We start from the raw sequence: 17,929 nt of genomic DNA on the forward strand, positions 1-17,929 counted from the left end.
CACAAGCGGTTGTGTTGTCTTTTTTTTAAGGAAGCCCTCCACCCAACGTGGGGCTTGAACTCACGACCCCAAGAGTCGCACGCTCTACCTACGGAGCCAACCAGGCACCCCTGCGTGTGTCACATGTTGTAAGGGGAAGAATCGTTTCCTGAAACTTGTTTCAGTGACACACGTGTGCATGAACTTGGCCTCTGATGGGAATGTGTGTGATGAGTCATAGCCAGAAATTTTGGAAGCTCACGACCTTGTCATCAAGTACCACTCCCCATCATCCCTCTGTCCTCATCCCCTCCTTCCTGCTCAATCCCCTGAAGCACACGGGCCCCCTGCTAGCCCTGGCCTGGAACATTCCTTCCCAGATCTTCAAATGGTCTCCTTCTTCTCCTCATTCAAGGTTTAGCTCAAATGTCACCTCCTCAGAGAGGTCCTCCGTGACCACTCACCGGAACAGCCACTTCACCTTCCCGCTGCTTTTTACACCATTGTTTTGTCTCCTTCACTGGACTCCCTTGAAACTATACTACCTCTTCATCTGTGCTCGCTCGCTCTCTCCCTCCTATTCTCGGCTCTCTCCCCAGCACCTAGCACAGTTCCTGGCACATGGTAGAGACTCAATAAATATTTGTTAAATGAGTAAGTACCAGGTGCCGGGGTTATGTAGCTGGGAACCGGACACAGATGGTCTGCAGGAGAAAAGGGAGGAGTGATCCAAATATTATGACCAGAGTCACCTGTCATATGACCTGTGTTCACCACAGGACAGGGGGCCACCAGAACACCTGGGGTAAATCAGGGCAGGCTGCATAGAGGAGGCAAAATGTGAAGATTAGAGGATGGGTAGGAAAGAATGTTTGTGGGTGGGAGACGTGGAGCAGAAAATGGAGTGTGGGGTTGGAGGATCACCAGGGAGAAAGGCTGAGTGGAGAAGGAATGCGATGTATTCAAAACACAAAAAATTCAGTATGCCTACAGCTGGGGCAGTGAGTGGCTCAAGGTTAAGTGGGGAGAGACCCTCAGGAGCCCCACTAAGAAGCTGGACTTGAGGGGGTAAGCGTCCACCTCTTGATCTCAGCTCAGGCTGTGATCTCAGGGCTGTGAGTTCAGGCCCCACGCTGGGCCCCAGCTTGGGCACATAGCCTACCCAAAAACAAAAATAAAAACAAAAAACAAAAGCTGGACTTTATCCAGGTAACAGTCGCCCTGCCCCTGTGATGGCCGGTTTCACACAGCCACTGGGCGTCCTTCACTCACTCTGGTTCCAGACCATGCCGCGGCTCCTGCAGGTCAGGGTCAGCTGCTTGGCCCAGGGTCACGGGCACCATGGAGCCTGGCGCGAGCGAACACAGCACAGGGCTGTGTCTTAGCCAGGGTCAGGCTTCAGAGCCACCCGGTCCAGGGAAACTCAAGTCTGGTTTAAATTGCCCTTGAAATACTTCTAGTGGCCCAGAAAGCACAGCACGGGACCATCTGGGGGAGTCTAACAGCCAGCTCTGCCTCCGGGGTGGGAACGCACTGCTGCTGTTTCCTTTGGCGGAACAGCAGGCAGGATACAAACGGTTCGTATTTAGAAGCCAAGTTGTATGAGAAGCACAGACTGTACCTTTATCAATAAGAACCCCCGCAAGCCCAGGGGGGTGCCCCCTCCTCCCCGGATGGTTAGGGGAGCTGGGCCCACCGGGGCCACCCTCATCCCAGGGTACCCCGCAAGGACCCAGGAACAGAGCGGGCACCATCAACAGTACTGTGGGGGCCCCTCCCCAACCCTCCCACCTCACAGGCCCCTGGAAGTGTGGCCCTCCAGAAAAGAGCTTAGTTGGAAGAGATCAGGGTTTGGAGACAGGCAACCCTCCTGAAGGTAAGACTGAACCATGATTCTAGGTAAGCAAGCTATACTCTAACCAATGAAATAAAGAAGTCATTAATAATGTTAACCTTGAGTCCTAAGTAAGGGCCAGACACAGGTTCACATCTCCTCGCTTATGCCTCACATCAACCCTAAGAGGTAGGCACTGCTCTTCACTGCATCGCAAAGGAGAAACTGAGGCAGACAGGTGACCACAGTGGCCCACTGTTACCCAGACAGTCAACAGCAACCTATGCTCTTAATTTCCACCTTACTGCCTCTCACCAAAGAATCAGCGGATGGGAAATACTTTCATTTTTGTTTTCTGTAAAAACACGTAATGTGTGGGGCATCTGGGTGGCTCAGTCAGTTAATTGGCTGCCTTTGGCTTGGGTCATGGTCCCAAGGTCCTGGGATTGAGCCCCGCATCGGGCTCCCTGCTCAGTGAAGAGCCTGCTTCTCCCTCTCCCTCTGCCTGCTGCTCTGCCTACTTGTGCTCTCTCTGTCAAATAAATAAAATCTTAAAAAAAAAAAAAAAAAACCCACACATAATGTGGGATGCCTTGGTGGCTCAGTCCGTTAAGTGTCTGCTTTCAGCTCAGGTCATGATCCCAGGGTCCTGGGATCGAGTCCCGCATGGAGCTCCCTGCTCAGTGCTGCTTCTCCCTCTCCCTCTGCTTGTGCTCTTTCTCTCTCTGACAAATAAATTAATAAAATCTTTAAAACACACACACACACATATAATGTTATTTGTTCAACCATAATCCTGATCTGTATCACTGGGGGGGGGCAGGTAACAGATTATCTTAATTTTTATGCTCTTTGCTATGTTCTACATGTTCTATAGTAAGCATGTTTTGTCCTTAATAAGAAAAAAATGACTTTGTAGAACACTTTTTCTTAAAGAGACAGGTGGAGACTGTCCACAGGTAGAGCCAAGGCAGGAGGGAGGACCGAAATGGGACAGGGTAGGGGTAAGGCCCCCAGGGACCCAGCACAGGGGTCAGGACACCTGGATTCTGGCCCCACCATTCAGCTTTCCTGTGGTGTGACCTTGACCTTCTTGCTTCCCCTCTGGACCTATTTCTTCTCTGCAGAAGGAGATCCCCAGGAAAGATTCCTGCAGAAGGATGCCCCAGGCAGGAGGCTCAGAAGCCACCCAGTGAACGGACTCAGATCAGAGAAGCGCCCTGTGGCTCCCTCAACGCCCCCGCCCGCTCCCCAGCCTCTCAGTTCTCAGACCTTGAAGGTCATTTCTGGGGGAAGACGGCTGCACCACAGCCCCACAGGGCCACTCGCTGGCTTTGGGGGAAAAGCCCCAGGGAAGTGTCCGTACACAGGAAGTGGGGGGGGGGGGCGCCTGAGAGGGGAACTTGCCCGCTTTGTCTCCCTACCTGTATTTCGTTCAGTGATGGGTTTTGGGCTTTGTGCCAGTAAGACTGTGGGTGGTACAAGCGCAGCGAAGGCCCCAGCTGCACCCCAGGGGGCCCAGCACACGGCTGTCTTCCTCACTATGTATTATGAGGACTAAATGAATGATGCAGTGAATAAGGGCCATGCTGCCTCCTGGGCTGGGGAGCTCAGAACACAGCCAGGCACCTCCCAGCCCCACCCCCAGTGCCAGCCTCCCAGAACAGCTCTGCCCCCTCTCACCTTGGCCAGGGCTGGCGAAGTGGTGGTAATACTGGGACACGTAGGTCATGATGCTGAGGCAGTCGGGGACACTCATGGAGACCATGTCACTGGGGTCCAGGAGAGCGGGGATCCCCAACTCCTTCTCGGCCACTTCAAAGGCCTGGGGTGAGGGCAGGTGTAGGGGTGGGGGGTGGGCAAGAGCAGGAGTGGGGGTGGGGAAAGGTGGGGGGGGGTAGAGGCAGGGGTGGGCATGGGGAGCAGGTGCAGGGGTGGGGAAGGTGCCGGAATGGGTGCAAAAACAGTCAGAACAGGGAGAGGAGGAGGCAGGGTTAGGGTGAGTGGCCCTTAGCAGAGACCCAGCTTCCAGCAGTGGGATGAAGGGTCCAGGACTAGGGGCTCCCCTCAGCTCTGGCGCCACAGGGTGACTCCCGGGAAGGGCTGGGCTGGTGTTCCAGGCACAAAGGGGCCAGAAGGAAGAAGGGGAGTGGGGAAGGGGCAGCCAAGGCCCCAGTGCAAAGCAGCTTCTCAGCTCCTACTCTGCAACACCCCTGCCCCCCTCGCCCCGCCCAACACGCACTCACAGCCTCCAAGGCTTCCCTCTGTCTGGGGACTCACCAAACGGTTATTCTCGAAGACATTGTCCTTGGAAAGCGAGTCAAAATCTCTGCAAGAGGCAAAGGGAGGGAGGAGCACTGAGGAAGTGAGTGGGGCAGGGGTGTGGAGTCTGGGAGGAAAGGAGCTGACCTCATCCCGCCTGCGTGGGCCTCAGCAGGCTTGGGGGAGGGTCTGTGGGCGGCCCACGAGGAAACTGAGGCAACCAGCTGGGTCTGCCAGGTGCAGGGAGGAGCATGAGCGCAGGGCCCCCTGAGGCATCCTCAAAGAGGCTCGAAATCACTCTGAAGGGGCAGGACTCAAGTCCAAGCTTTCAAGTTTAAGATCCCTTCTCTCCAGCGGCCAGAAAGTCAGGTCCTGAGTCAGTGGCAGAGACAAGACTGAGACCAGGACTAAGGTTTGTAATGGTAGGGACGGCCTCGGATTGCTGACCTCACACTGGGCACTGTGCTGAGCTCCTGCCGGGAGTCTGTTCTCATGGCAACTCTCCTGGGAGGTACTGACCCCATTTCACAGATGGGGACACTGAGACCCAGACAGGGAAAGACACTTAGCCCTGAGAATCTGCATTTCTGGCTCTTCCAGTGCATATCAGAAACCCAGAGAAGCTGGGTTACTGATTTGCCCAATCCCCAACCCAGCGCAGAGACAAATGTTGTTTAATGGGGCTAAGAACAGAAGGAACAAGTTTGAAACCGACTGGCAATTGTACATATTCTAGAGCTACGGACACTAACCCTCTGGCCGACCGGCTGGGCTGCTCCTGGGGCCTGCTTTCCTTGGGGGAGCAGTAAAGGGTTTCCCAGTGTCTAAGCTGGGACAGGTGAGAGGCAGCAGAGCCTGCCCTGGGGAACCCCAGCCAGGGATAGCTGGCCCCCCTGCTGGATCTATTTACCACGAACCCCCCCACCCCCTAACCCCCCTACCCACACCCCCAGTCCCCTCCACCCTTCCCCCCACCCCAGTGCTACAGGCTGCTCAAGGGCCTGAAGGTAGCTTTCTGGCTTGGCAGCCTCCTGGGTGCACCCAGCCAATGCCTTGCCCTTCTATGGCTGCAAACTGAAGCCTTGACCCTCCCACATCTTCGGCGGGCCCAGAGGCCTGAGCAGGCAGCAAGGAGTCCAAGGTCAGGGTCTCAGCCTCTGCTCTTCCAGGCCTGGCTGTGCGACCTTGGACAGGCCGGCAGTCTTCTCTGCCTTCATTTCCCATCTGTCAGTTGGGAGAAGCTCTAGCACCCACCACCGGGTTGGTGGGGAGGGCTGGTTGCGTCTGGGCTTGGGGAAGGGCAGGTCTCGCTGCCCTCCTCCTGCCCCCACACTGCTCCAGGAATGGTCCAGGTAGGAACAGTGGGCAGAAGCAGGAAATGGTAGCCTGAGAACCCTAGAGGGAGGTGCCCCAAGGCTGGATGGACTGGGACAGAGGAGCTGACTAAGTATGAGCCCTTTTGCCACCTCTGGCCAAGCTGCTTCCCTCCCCACTCCACGCACCACCCCCACCGCCACCCCCCACCCCACCTGAAGCTGGGACCCTAAGCCCTCTCGCTTTGCCACTGCCCAAGAGTGTGACCACAAGCAAGTTATTTAGTCTCTAAACCTCAGCTTCCTGGTCTGTGACACTGTGAACAAATGAGGGGACACAAGCCCAGCCCCAACAAAGGCTAGTTTGGAGACCAAAGGAGACAAAGGCAACTTCTCTTGGCAGATAATTTCAGTCTCCCTGGCAGTGTTCTGGAAGGCTGGGTGTCACGTTTTGTTTGCCCAGTGCCCCCAACACCCTATGTAATTCCTGGTACTTAGTAAGTGCTCAACAAATGTTGATTGAATGAATAAATTACAGAAACAGTGTGAAAACTGCAAAACCCCAGAGACACTGGTTTTTCCTGAAGCTTCTTCCCCTCCCCCATCCCAGTCCCTAATGGACATCTGGGCTTTGGTAACACAGATATTTTCTGAGAGTTTTCAAAAGCCGGGGAAGTTCAATTTGGCCCTGGGGGAGATGAAGTACACAAAAATGAAACCCATATGGTCCCTGCCCTCAAGGGAGCTTAAACAGGCCTGGATTGGGGGTGGGAGGGCCAGCAAACAATGAACCAGGCCCCCCAGCTTGGCAAACCCCGCAGAGGTGAGGCCCCAGCTCCAACAGCTTGAACCTCTTCAGATGATTCTTGCCGCTGTCCCAACCCTCATAGAGAGCCTCCCTATGCCTCCTGTGGCAGCTGGGCCTCAGTCTGTCTTCTGTACAATGGGCTAGTAGCTCCGGGCCATCTGCATCTCCCAGTCCTCCCTGCCCTGAGCCATGGGCCCCAGCAGTGCTCCCTCCCAGGGCTCGGCTCAGGTGGCCCCCTCCAGCCGCGCGACCACCCTTTCCTCCAGCGGCACCCGGCTCCTGCTCTCTCCATTACCGTGCCAGGCCCAGCACACAGCAGCCACACTGTAAATACTGCTGAACAAAGAAAGGGCTAACATACACTCATCACACCCGACTGTCTAATCACACAACTTACAATAACTCAGGTTAATTGAATGCTCGTTGCCTCATATAACCCTCACAACAGTTCTGTGACCTAGATCCTATTATTAACCCCACTGACCAGACGAGGAAACTGATGTCTGGAGGGGCCCAGTGACTGACCTCAGGTCGCACATCTAGAACACGAAGGAGCTGAACGAAGCCAAACAGCCTGGCGAGCTCAGGCCCACTGATCCCCTTACTGGACACGGAGGTCCCTTCAAACACTGGCCCTGTCCCCTGCCTCCTGCCTCACTGCCTGCTTCAAACAGAACACCCCTTGAGCCCTCTGCTCCAAAGCAGGGGTCCAACCTGGGCACCCTTCTCCATTCTTCCATCTCCCACTCCGGGGATGTCCTATCCCCATGCCATGCCGGTGACCTACCCCACAGCAGGTGGAAGCCCAGGGAATGTCTCCACCTCGTCCCCTTCTCTTCTGCAGCCACATCCTCCAAAACCCTCTCCTCCACAGCCCCACACAGAGCCCGCCCCAGCACCCAGACATGCTAGCACACAGTATAGACCCCCAAAGACTGCAGACCCAGCCAGGCTTGGGGAGCCCTGTCAGGGGCACTGTTGGCAAGAGAGGCAAGGACCAGGTCTCTGAGTCTCAAGTTGCAAATGAGACAGGCACCCAAGGAATGGTGGGCCCCCGCTTAATTTTCAGTCTGTGTTGGATGAATGAGTGAACGAGTGAGAGGTTCCAGAGCCCACGGCGGGGGAGCTGAGAGAGAAGCCCCAAGTCCACTGCTCTGGGGTCTGAATAAAATTTTCCAAGAGAACTTGTCTGGGTAGCTGGGCGTGAGAAGGGCCCATTTCACACAGGGAGCCGCAGGCCAGGGGCGCTGGCTGTCAGTCAGACCTTGGGACCCTTCACTCAGTCTCCGTGGCCCACTGAGGACCCCAGGGCTGTGGGGCACACATTTGGGGGGCAGGTTCGTACCCAAACTGGGGTGGGAGGTAGGCAGGGGGTGTCTATCCATTCATCCAACCACTATTAACCTAGGATCTCCTCTGTGTCAGGTACCATGCTAGCGCCCTGGAAACTAGTCCACATGGGGGAATCAGAGAAGTGAGCAAGAGGACCCCCCACCCCACGCACACAGAGGGACGGGCCTCAATGTCTCGCGGGGAGGGGGCTGCTCAGTGCGCCTGTTTGAAAGCTTTGAAAGCACCGTGGTGCGGGAAAGGCCCAGGGTCCCCAAGGAGGGCTAGGTGTCCCTTTGGCGGAAATCGGCGCCCTGTGGGCGGGGCCAGGGCCCTCTGTGCAAGGACCAGTATGGGGGGCAGGTTCAGTGTCCCAGTGGGCAGGGCGGGGCCTCGTGGGGGAGGGGTCCCCCGGGGGACGGGTGCTCGGTGACCCAAGCGAGTCGTAGAGGGCCCGTCCTCAGGGTGGGCGTCTCGGTCTCCGGGGGGCGGCGCCTCCCACGGCCCGGGCTCCGCGTCACTGAGGGGGGCGGGGGTCCCCAGCTCTGGCCCGCGCCCCCCGGCGCCCCGGCTCGCCCGACCTCCCCTCTCCTCTCCCCCACCCCCGGCACTCACAGCAGGTCGGGCCGGTGCCGGTGCAGGATGGCGCAGAAAGCCAGGCCGTCCCGGAAGGAGCTGCTCAGGTCGCGGATGTCCACGCCGCGGTAGCCCTCGCACTGGCGGCGGCACCAGGCCAGCAGCGCGCCCCGCGGCCCCGCCATGAGCCGCGCGGGGCTCGGGACCGGCTCCGGGCGCCGCCGGGATCGGGCTTCACCCCCGGACCCGGCTCCGTCCGGTTTCCGGCGGCGGCTCCAGCTCCGACTCCTGCGCCGCTCCGAGCTGTAGGCGCCGACCCGCGGGCGGCGGGCGCAGGGCGGGGAGGAGGCGGGGCCGCGGCCTCGGTGTCCGCGCTCGGCTCCGGCGCGGGGTCCCGGCTGGGCTCGCAGCTCCCGGCCCGGCCCTGCCCGGACCTGCCCGAGCAGCCGCCGCCCGCGCGGCCCGGCCCGGCCCGGCCGCCGCCTACTCACCGCCGCCCGCCCCCCTCGCTGTGGGCCGGCCGCGGGCGCGGGTGCGGGCGTCCCGCTGGCTTCGGTCCCCGCCCGCTGCCACCGCCGCCGCCACCGCCTGGAGCGGGGGCCTGGCGCCCCACCCAGCGGCGGCTCCGCCCCCAGACGCGCCCCCGCCCGCCCGAGGGCCAGACACGGCGCAGCCCCCCTGCTGGGCGATCGCGGTCACCGCTCTCCCTCTGGAACCTCTCAAAGATCTCCGGGACAGCCCCTGGACCCCTCACCCACTGCCAACTCGCCCGTCCCACAATGACTTCACCCGACGACCTCCACCACGCCGCCCACCTGGAATTCTCCTTTCTCCCAGCCCGCCTTCTTCCCACTCTGGCCTAAGGACCTCCAGATCCCCCCACCCTGACTTCTCTAAACCCACTCACCTCTCCTGCCTGAAACTTTGGACAGGCATTTCTCGCTCCTCAGGCCAATCAGGCAGCTCCCCCGCAGACCCCCAAAGCACCCCCAGAGGGCAACCAGCTTCCCCGACCCAGTCTCACCACTCCAAAACGCCCCTGACCTCCACAGTTCTGCCACCAGCCCCTCCCCCCATCTACTGCCAGGGAGACTTCATGCTCTCACCCCACCCCCATGGGTCCAGGTGCGCAACCACTGAAGTGTTGAGCCTGATAACTGGTCTTTCAGAGGTCTCTGCCCCCACTGTAGGCTCAGCGATCTCCCCATCAGAATGGTGGTGGGTGGGGCCCCTGGGGACAGAACCCATAGGAAGCAGCCCTTTTCTGCTGGGGATCTGAGACTCAGGCTCTTGAACCCCCAAGCCTCATTCTGCTCCCCTCTCCAAGACCTGGGTCAGCCACTCCTCCCAGAGGTCCCTCCTGACCTCAGATGAATCAGCCTTCCACTCCACTGCCCTTGGTGGTGACGTCACTCTGACCGATGGAATAGTTAGTTGGGATGGGTCTGTAGCTCCACCTCCCTCCTCCCCCTCCCCGGAGGGAAGTAGCAGGATCTTAGTCACCTCTGTCACCCCTCGGCCCTTGGAGGTCGGAAAGAGCAGGATCTTGGGAGTCCTAGGCACCCAGACTGGAATCCTGGCTTTCCCCACTCCCTCAGCGGTGGGATCTTGTGGCTCCCTGAACCTCAGTTTCCATGCCTTAAAAATAGGGATACTTCCTGAATAATGTATAGAATTGTTGACCCGTTGTGCGCCTGAAACCAATATAACACCGCATGTTAATTATTCTCCAATTTAAAAAATTGGGATAATTCTAGCTTTACGAAGTGGCTGAGAGGATTAAGATATAATGTGCCTGACCTTGAAGTCATCATCCACAAATTCTAACTCTGGTTACCTGGTAACCTGGTATTTAAACATGAGGCAAAATGGATTGAAAACGTTTTGTACCGGCTTCTCACGGGGGCCTTTTGAGGAAATGATGGAGGAGAGAAGCCCACTTGGGGCTTCCCACCTCCTAAAGGACATACAAGCCCCAGCCCAGAATGCCATTATGACTCCAACCGGGCCAGCCTCCCACCTTAGATCTGTTCAAGGGGTGAAGGCACATTCTTAGCCCAGAATGTGGACTCTCCCCGGCCACCTAGGAAGTGGCTGCCATGGGCGAAGTGGCCCAGGGAGCCCTCCTGGCCCCTCACCGGCCTGTCTTTGGAGCGAAAGCCACTCCAGGAAAGGAAGGTTTCTTTCTCTAAATCAAAGACTCAGCCTCAGGACCCACCCTAGCCTTCAAAGACCATCAGGACTCTTTCCTTAAAACCCAAGAGGGATTATACCTCTGTCCTCAACAGCCTAAGGGACTCCCTTCAGGTCCCTGAAGATGGCTCCTGATCAGACCTTGATCCCGTTGCCATAATAATAACTTAAATGGCACAGCCCTCTGCATCCGCATTAGCCCATTTGTGGGCTTTATAAAAGGGAAGGGAGGGGGAGGGAAGGGAAGGGACAGGGAGTTGGTACTGTGTTTACAGGTGGAGTGAGGTCAGAAGCCACAGAAAGCTAGGCAAGTCAAGTCACTGACCCCAAATCCTACAATAATTTCAGGATTAGGACTGAGGGGTCTGGGCCCTTAATTCAGTGTTTTTCTTTCTTTCTTTTTTTTAACTACCAATTAAGGGATCACATTCTCATCAAAAATTGAAAAATAGGGGCGCCTGGGTGGCTCAGTGGATTAAGCCACTGCCTTCAGCTCAGGTCATGATCTCAGGGTCCTGGGATCGAGTCCCGCATCGGGCTCTCTGCTCAGCAGGGAATCTGCTTCCCTCTCTCTCTCTCTGCCTGCCTCTCCATCTACTTGTGATTTCTCTCTGTCAAATAAATAAATAAAATCTTTAAAAAAAAAAATTGAAAAATAAAAGCTAGGATGCCTGGGTGGCTCAGTGGGTTAAGCCTCTGCCTTCGGCTCAGGTTAAGATCTCAGGGTCCTGGGATGGAGCCCCACATCAGGCTTTCTGCTCAGCAGGGAGCCTGTTTCCCCTCTCTCTCTGCCTGCATCTCTGCCTACTTGTGATCTCTGTCTGTCAAGTAAATTTTAACAAGTCTTTAAAAAAAAAAAAAAAAGAACACCCATCCCTCCAGGAAGCATATTGAATGCAAGCTGGTGAGAGATGTCCTTGCAGGCAGAGGTGGAATCTTTTCTGATTGAATCCAGGGTAACAGCTGCAGGGAGCCCAGTGGTAGGGCCAGACTAGTCTGGTGAGTGAACACGATAAAGGGCAAGGGGAAGGAAGGTGTCCAAGGGAGCTCCTGGGCTCCTTTGAAAAAGAGAGCCTTGCTTTCTCCACTGGCCATTCTTCTGCCAAGCTGTCTTGCAATAGGCTGAGGTAAAGACTGGATGGAAAACCAGAACCGACTGGGGTAGGAGAAGCTAACAGAGGATGAACACTGCTGGGAATGAAAGAATGAGGGACTGACCAGGACCTAAGGTTTACGTTTGCCTTCCCATGCAGATCTCAAGGTCAGTTTCAGAAAGACAAAAGGGAGAGGGGTTGGGGACCCCTGGCTAGCTCAGTCCTTCGACCTTGAGACTCCTGATCTTTGGTGATTGAGTTTGAGTCCCATGTTGGACAGAGAGATTTAAAAAAAAAAAAAAAGAAAAAAAAAGGAAAAAAGGAGAAGGACTGCCCCAGAGGGGACCACGAGGCACCTCTGGCTGTTGAGTTTTCTGATTCTGCACCTGCTCAGAGGCCAGTGGATAGAGGCTTGTGAACTGCTTCTGTCTCAGAGCCAGAGAGCTCCATGTCTGTATGTGCGTTCCCGGGGGTGGGACGGGAGACCTGGCTGGCCCCATTTCACCCCCACCCCTCTCCGCCTCAGACTTGCTAGAAGATCCTGGACAAAGATGTCATCTGCCCAAGTTCAACATCAACACCTATAAAAGGTGGAGGATTCCGTCTTCCAAAATACTATCCCAGGGGCCCTGAGATGCACATACAAATATGGCCTTTGTTTGCTAACAGCAAAGCACTGGAAACATCCTAAACACTCATTAGTAAAGGACTGGGTAATTACGTTCCAGCACCAGCTACATGACAGAAAACCACACAACTGGTAAAAAGAACGTCCTGGAAATACATTCTCGAAAGAAATGAAAAAACCAAGCTGCAGAGTAGTAGGTATAAAAGGATCTCATTTTTGCAAACCAAAATTCATATGCATGTGATAGATATTTCATATCGTGTATATTTACGTATCGAAACATTGACATAAGCCTACCTGTGGAATTTGCCAACATCAGGAAGAGAGGGTACCAGCCCAAATGCTGGGGGTGTTAACTCTGGGAGTGAGACTGGGGGAATGGCAGATTCACTTTTTATAAATCATTATGGTTTGAATTTATGACAACCGCCAGTATAACTTTAAAAATAACAGCTCTGAGATGGAATTCATATACCATAAAATCCACTCTCTTCAACTGTACAGTTCAGTGGTTTTTATTTTTTTTTTGTTTTTTTTTTTAAAGATTTTATTTATTTCATTTGACAGAGAGATCCCAAGTAGGCAGAGAGGCAGGCAGAGACAGAGGGGGAAGCAGGCTCCCCGCTGAGCAGAGGGCCCGATGCGGGGCTCCATCCCAGGACACTGAGATCATGACCTGAGCTGAAGGCAGCGGCTTAATCCATTGAGCCACCAGGCGCCCCTCAGTGGTTTTTAATACATTCACAGAGTTGCGCAACTATCACCACTATTTATAACATTTTTTTTGAAAGTTTTTTAAAAATTTATTTGACAGTGAAAGAGAGCACAAGTAGGCAGAGCGGCAGGCAGAGAGAGAGGGAGAAGCAGGCTCCCTGCTGAGCGGGGAGCCTGACATGGGGCTCGATCTCAGGATCCTGAGATCATGACCTGAGCCAAAGGCAGGTGCTTAACCAACTGAGCCACCTGGTCATCCCTATTTAGAACATTTTCATCATGCCCCAAAGTCTGTACTTCTTGGCACTCGACCTCCATTTTACTTTCTGTGCCTTTGGCTGCACTAGGTACCTCTTATAAGTGGGTCATATGACATGGGTTAATTTTTAAACTTCTATTCTGCTCACAGTATTAACCAATCACTTGAAAAAACTCACTTTAACTTTCTCATACCAACACAACATTGTTTGCTATGGGATCAACCCTGCCAGAGGAAAATCGGGCTCGGATTTTAAAGCAAAACAGGCCCCACGTGAGCAAGACGAAATTTGTCCACCAGGCCACGGGGCAGATCACAGGAGAGATGAGAGATCTGGGTAGGTCAGGTGGAGCAAGTCACCTTTAGAGTTGAACAACTAAAATAACGTACGGGAGTGGGGCGATGGAACCGGGCCGTCCCTCCCTGAGCGCACAGCCTCAGCCCCCGTGCTGTTCTCACTCTACGATTCCCTTCTTCTAAGCTTTTCTGCCAGATCCTATGATTCTCCAAGTTCCATGTAGGTCTGTTGGCTGTGCTTTTCTGCCCAGGCCCTTGGTTCCGAGCTGCTCCCTGGGGGCAGCCTGGCAGGGCTGGTGGACAATGAGAGCATTGTGGGACCTCAGAGCTGGGGCCTGGGAGCAGCAGGAGGCATGTGGGAGGCTCGGGTGGCAGAAGTGGCAGCTGCTTCCCTGCTCTTCATCCCCACTGGGCCAGAAGCCCGCCCTGAGCAAGCCGGGACAGCATCCTGAGCCCTGACCCTGGCTTGCCAGGGTGAGCACGGTCCCCTGGAATCCCAGATATGTCTGAGGATAGGCAACTCTCCCAGATCTTTCTTCAAAGGCTGTGCCTCTCCCCACGTAAACGCGTATGGCGAAACCCATCCGGGACTGGGCACAAGAACTTGTATCCTTACCCTAAAACCAAACAACCTTCCCACTAAACTCTCCCGAACAGAGTTCAGGACAGGGCCACAAGCTGCCTGTCACTGGGAGGGTGCTCTCCGAGCCAGGACATACTCCTACTTTGCCATCTGGGGCTATCCCAGGAGGGGAGTCCCAGCTGGCGAGGGCTATTGGGGTTAGCTAGCATAGCCCCCTGGTAATATTGACAAGGGAGACTAGAGTCCAGGGAGACAAGGTGTTGGCTCAGGGTGGTAGAAGCGCTTAGAGGGGAAACGGATTGAACCCCATCTCCCTGATCCTCACTCTCTGTGCTACAAGTGGCTACCTGGTCCCTCACCCTTTTCAGCTGCCCCTGAAATGCCAACGGTTGCTGTTCTAAATCCTGCACAGGCTTCAAGGCCCAGCTCAGACATCACCTCCTCCCTGAAGCCCTCCATGATAGGTCCAGATAGAAAACACAACTCTAGGCCTTCTCACAGAATCCCACCCTTGCCATTAGATTGAACCTAGAGGGGATATCCTTGTCGACTTTAGGAAGGAATTTCCACATGCCTCCCCTGGAGGGACTGGCAGAGTGTGGAAGACAGGTATGTAAACAATTGCAATAAACATTCACAGAAAGACAAGGGATGCTAAGGAGAAATGAACAAAGGGCAACAGGGCTTCCAGAAGGAACTTCTCATCTTCTGCCTGGGGATTCAGGGTACATCCCGGAGGGCTGCATGGAGGAGGTGGCATCTGAACAGTTGCTCATGTGGTGTGGCATTTATTTGTGTATCTATGTCCCTTCCCAATGGACTGTGAGATCCTTAACACACGTTTTTGTTGTTGAGTGCATTACCTCTTTGACTCCTCGCAGCACCTCCGTGGGTTAGGGACGGTCACTGGATCCCCATTTACTGATAAAGAGAAGGCTTTGCAAGGTTAAAGCCTGTCTGAAGCCATTCTGCCTAGCTCTGACTTCACAAAGACCTCTCACCACAAAGATGCGTCACCGGTATCCTGAAGCAGGCCATGGGTTCCATTTATCCCCGCACACCTCATCTGTACTACAGATTCGCTCCCTCTTCTCTCCCCATGAGCTGGGTGAGCAGGAACCCTCCCTGGGGCCTGAGCTCCGCAGCCTCCAGAGGCTCTGTCCACCAGGCTGGAGGCCAACCCTGGACATGGAGCCCCAGGGCCTCCGGCCCTGCTGCACTTGTGACTTCTCATCTGACTTCCAGCTGTGATCAACAGGACTGGTACTGGGGTTCTTCTAGCAGGGTTCATGCTCCGTTGCTGATGCAGAATTCAAGATCCTAACAGCCCGCGGGAGGGGCTCGGGGCAGAAAGCGGACAGGAAGGAGCAGGAGGGAGACTAGAAGGCTTGGCTCAGGGTTGAGTCTGCCAAGCCCGCCCTGCTTATCCCCTGACTCTCCCGGGATGACAGGGGGTTATGGTGGGTACAGGAACGCCGAACCCCTCCCTGTGACCCCGCTTTATCTCCCAGGCCAGCTCCGCAGATGAAAAGTGGAGCAGAAAATGGTCTCAGAGCCTTTCTGACACTGGACGGTCACCTCGCCTCTGAGGACCGAGCAACAAGGGAGGGGCTGTCAGCTGGAGAGAGTTGGGTTGACCGGGGGTCAGACCACTTGACAAGGCTGCCGGACCCTAGAGAAGGACCGCTGGTCTCCCGCTCACCTGACTGTCTACACGGAACTGTGAGCAGGGCAACTCTTCCTGTCTGAAACAGAAAGTGAGACTTGGCCGCGGAAGCTCTGAGCACCAGTTGCTTCTTCCTCTGACTAGAACAGGGGTTGGAAAGGGTGCACCTCTCCGCCAGGTGACACAGCACAGCACGCCTGGCGACAGGAGTAACACCCAACACTTCTGGCACACGCTCCGGCTCTATATGCTAAGACAGAGCGCCAGGGAGGCAGGTGGGGGACAGTGACTCTCTCCACTTGGCTGAAAAGGAAGCCAAGGCTCAGATAAATTAAGTGACGTGCCAGAAATGTCTCCACTTGTAAGGGGGAAGCGGTGTCAGGACTGGGACCTAGGTTCCCTGCCACTTCCGAACCATGACCAGAGCCCCTGCCCACTGGCCCTAGGGGAACCTAAGGGGGTGGCGGTGAGGGCAGAAAGGAGGTACTTTGATCTCAATCGAGTGGCTGGATGGGGACGGGGGTGGGGTGGGGGCAGACGTAAGGACAAGCTAGAACTTCCAGCTGCCGGCTTGCCACAGGAACCAGGACAACTTGCAGCTTCCCATAGCCCCTGCCCTCCGGAAAACATCAGGAAATTGCTGGTTAGGCTCTGGACCTCCAGAGCGCCCCCCTTCCCCCGCTGCGCTCCTGACCCAGAGCCACCCTGACCCTGAGCGTGGCTCCCTCCAGCCCATGTCCAGGCTGCGGGGGCGGGCTGGCTGGCGGAGGGGCTGAGAGGCCGCCGTGAGGAGCCAGCCCAGGCCCAGCCACGGCTCTTCACCAGCTAGAGAGTGCACACACTCATCACTTATTCATTCTCTGCCTCTCCATTCTAGAAAGGACTTAGGCCCACTCCATCACTTATTCATATGCTTACATTGTTTCGTTCAATCATTTCTCACTCGCCTCCCTCAGCCACTCATCGTTCATGCAGCTCATTCTCTCTACTGCCAAGGTCACGGCGCCTGAGGGCGGCCTCTCTTGCCTCAAGTGTTCCTGGGACTCCTGGCCCGTGTGGATCCTAGGATGTTACCCAGAATGCCGCAGCCCTCGGACAGCTGGCCTCACTACCTCCCCTGGCAGATGAGGAGGGGATCAGTAGCCACCCAAGGTCAAGGCTGGGCTGGGAAGAGAAGCCCCATCTTCGGTTTGCAGCCCAGCGTAGAGGAAGCCGGACAGAGACACCGTGGAGAAGCAGCAGAGGCTGCCAGAGGATGGTCTTTGTACTGAGGAACCAGCTTGAGCCTTGGGGTCTGAAGACCAGGGCTCAGCCCCAGCTGTTCACTACCTCTGCCCAAATTCCTACACCCTGGCCATCTCCACCCGGATGCCCCACAGGACCCTTGAACTGATGTCCAAACCCAGTTCCCTACCTACCTGCACGTGCCTCCTGTACCAAACCTGCTACACTTACCCCCGCAACTGAGTCCACAATCACCCCAGCTGCAAAAGCCGGAGGACTGGGCATCTCTCCCGCGTCCACCTCTGGCCAACTACCAAGTCCTGTCGTCCGTGACCTCCCCAATTCGCTCTTGAAGTCTCCCACTCCCCCCACCCCCCACCCCCGTGCCTGCTGCTGCCCCTGCATGAGTCCCCGCTCCTCTAGACAAATGCCTCAGTCTTTCTGTGAACCTGTCTCTTGGGTGTCTGTACACAGGCCTGCCCTTGAGGGCACGGAGGAACAGGCAGTGGAGAAAGTCCCCGGGTGAATCTGGAGGCTGGGAGTCCCAGCTCCGCCCCGAACTAGCCACGCTGTTTGACACAGGACCTTTTGCATCTGTCATCTAGCACCCTGAGTTCCAAGATCACGGCCAGCTAATCCCTAAACACACTATGGCCAGGTGCTGTGCTAAGAACTTTGTATGAGTTAATCAACAGAACCGTCCTCAGGCAGGTGTTTGAGACAGTGAGGTGCTAAGTAACTTGGCCCGCGATCACACAGCCCGTATGTGGAGTTTGGATTCAAACCCAGATCCAAGCCCAAGCCCACACACTCTGCTGCGCCGCCTTGTCTTGTGGGTGCAGAACTTGGTAACGGCCACCAGCCAGAGCTGCCCATTCCCTCACAGAACCTGCACTCCCTCTCGGTGTGGGAGGATCGTAACCTCTCTTCTTCCATTCTAGGCAAGCCGCACGAGAACTCTGGCAGGCTGGCCGCAGCTGCTGAATGCCCGGCATTCCTTGAGCCGTACCAGGCGGAGTTCAGCTCTGCCTGCCCCCTCCCGGGGGCTGCTGGCTGCCCAGCACTGCTGCTGGGCCTGGACCAAGCTACTGGGAAGTGGCCCCAAGCCAGGCGCTCACACACTGGGTCTGTGTGACCTTGAGCTTCTGAAATGGCCTGTCTTCTGGCACA

At 56.0% G+C, this 17,929-nt stretch overlaps 1 protein-coding gene across 2 annotated transcripts in view; it reads right to left on the reverse strand.

Moving 5' to 3' along the window:
• MICALL1 (MICAL like 1) overlaps window positions 1-9,191 on the reverse strand; it is a 27,812-nt gene extending 18,621 nt beyond the window's left edge. Inside the window, exons 1-3 of one of the 2 annotated variants that reach the window (XM_044228597.1) lie at window positions 9,009-9,191; window positions 4,094-4,142; window positions 3,497-3,638 (exon numbers count right to left, since the gene is read on the reverse strand). In XM_044228597.1, coding sequence (XP_044084532.1) covers window positions 3,497-3,638; window positions 4,094-4,142; window positions 9,009-9,037 — 220 coding nt within the window. In that variant the 5' untranslated portion in view covers window positions 9,038-9,191. Of the gene's footprint in view, window positions 1-3,496; window positions 3,639-4,093; window positions 4,143-8,140; window positions 8,455-9,008 lie in introns of those variants that run through there. The other variant, XM_044228596.1, reaches the window with a different exon arrangement.
• Between the last annotated feature and the right edge of the window lie 8,738 nt (window positions 9,192-17,929).

Source organism: Neovison vison, chromosome 12 (genome assembly GCF_020171115.1).
Source record: "Neovison vison isolate M4711 chromosome 12, ASM_NN_V1, whole genome shotgun sequence".
Lineage (NCBI taxonomy): Eukaryota > Metazoa > Chordata > Mammalia > Carnivora > Mustelidae > Neogale > Neogale vison.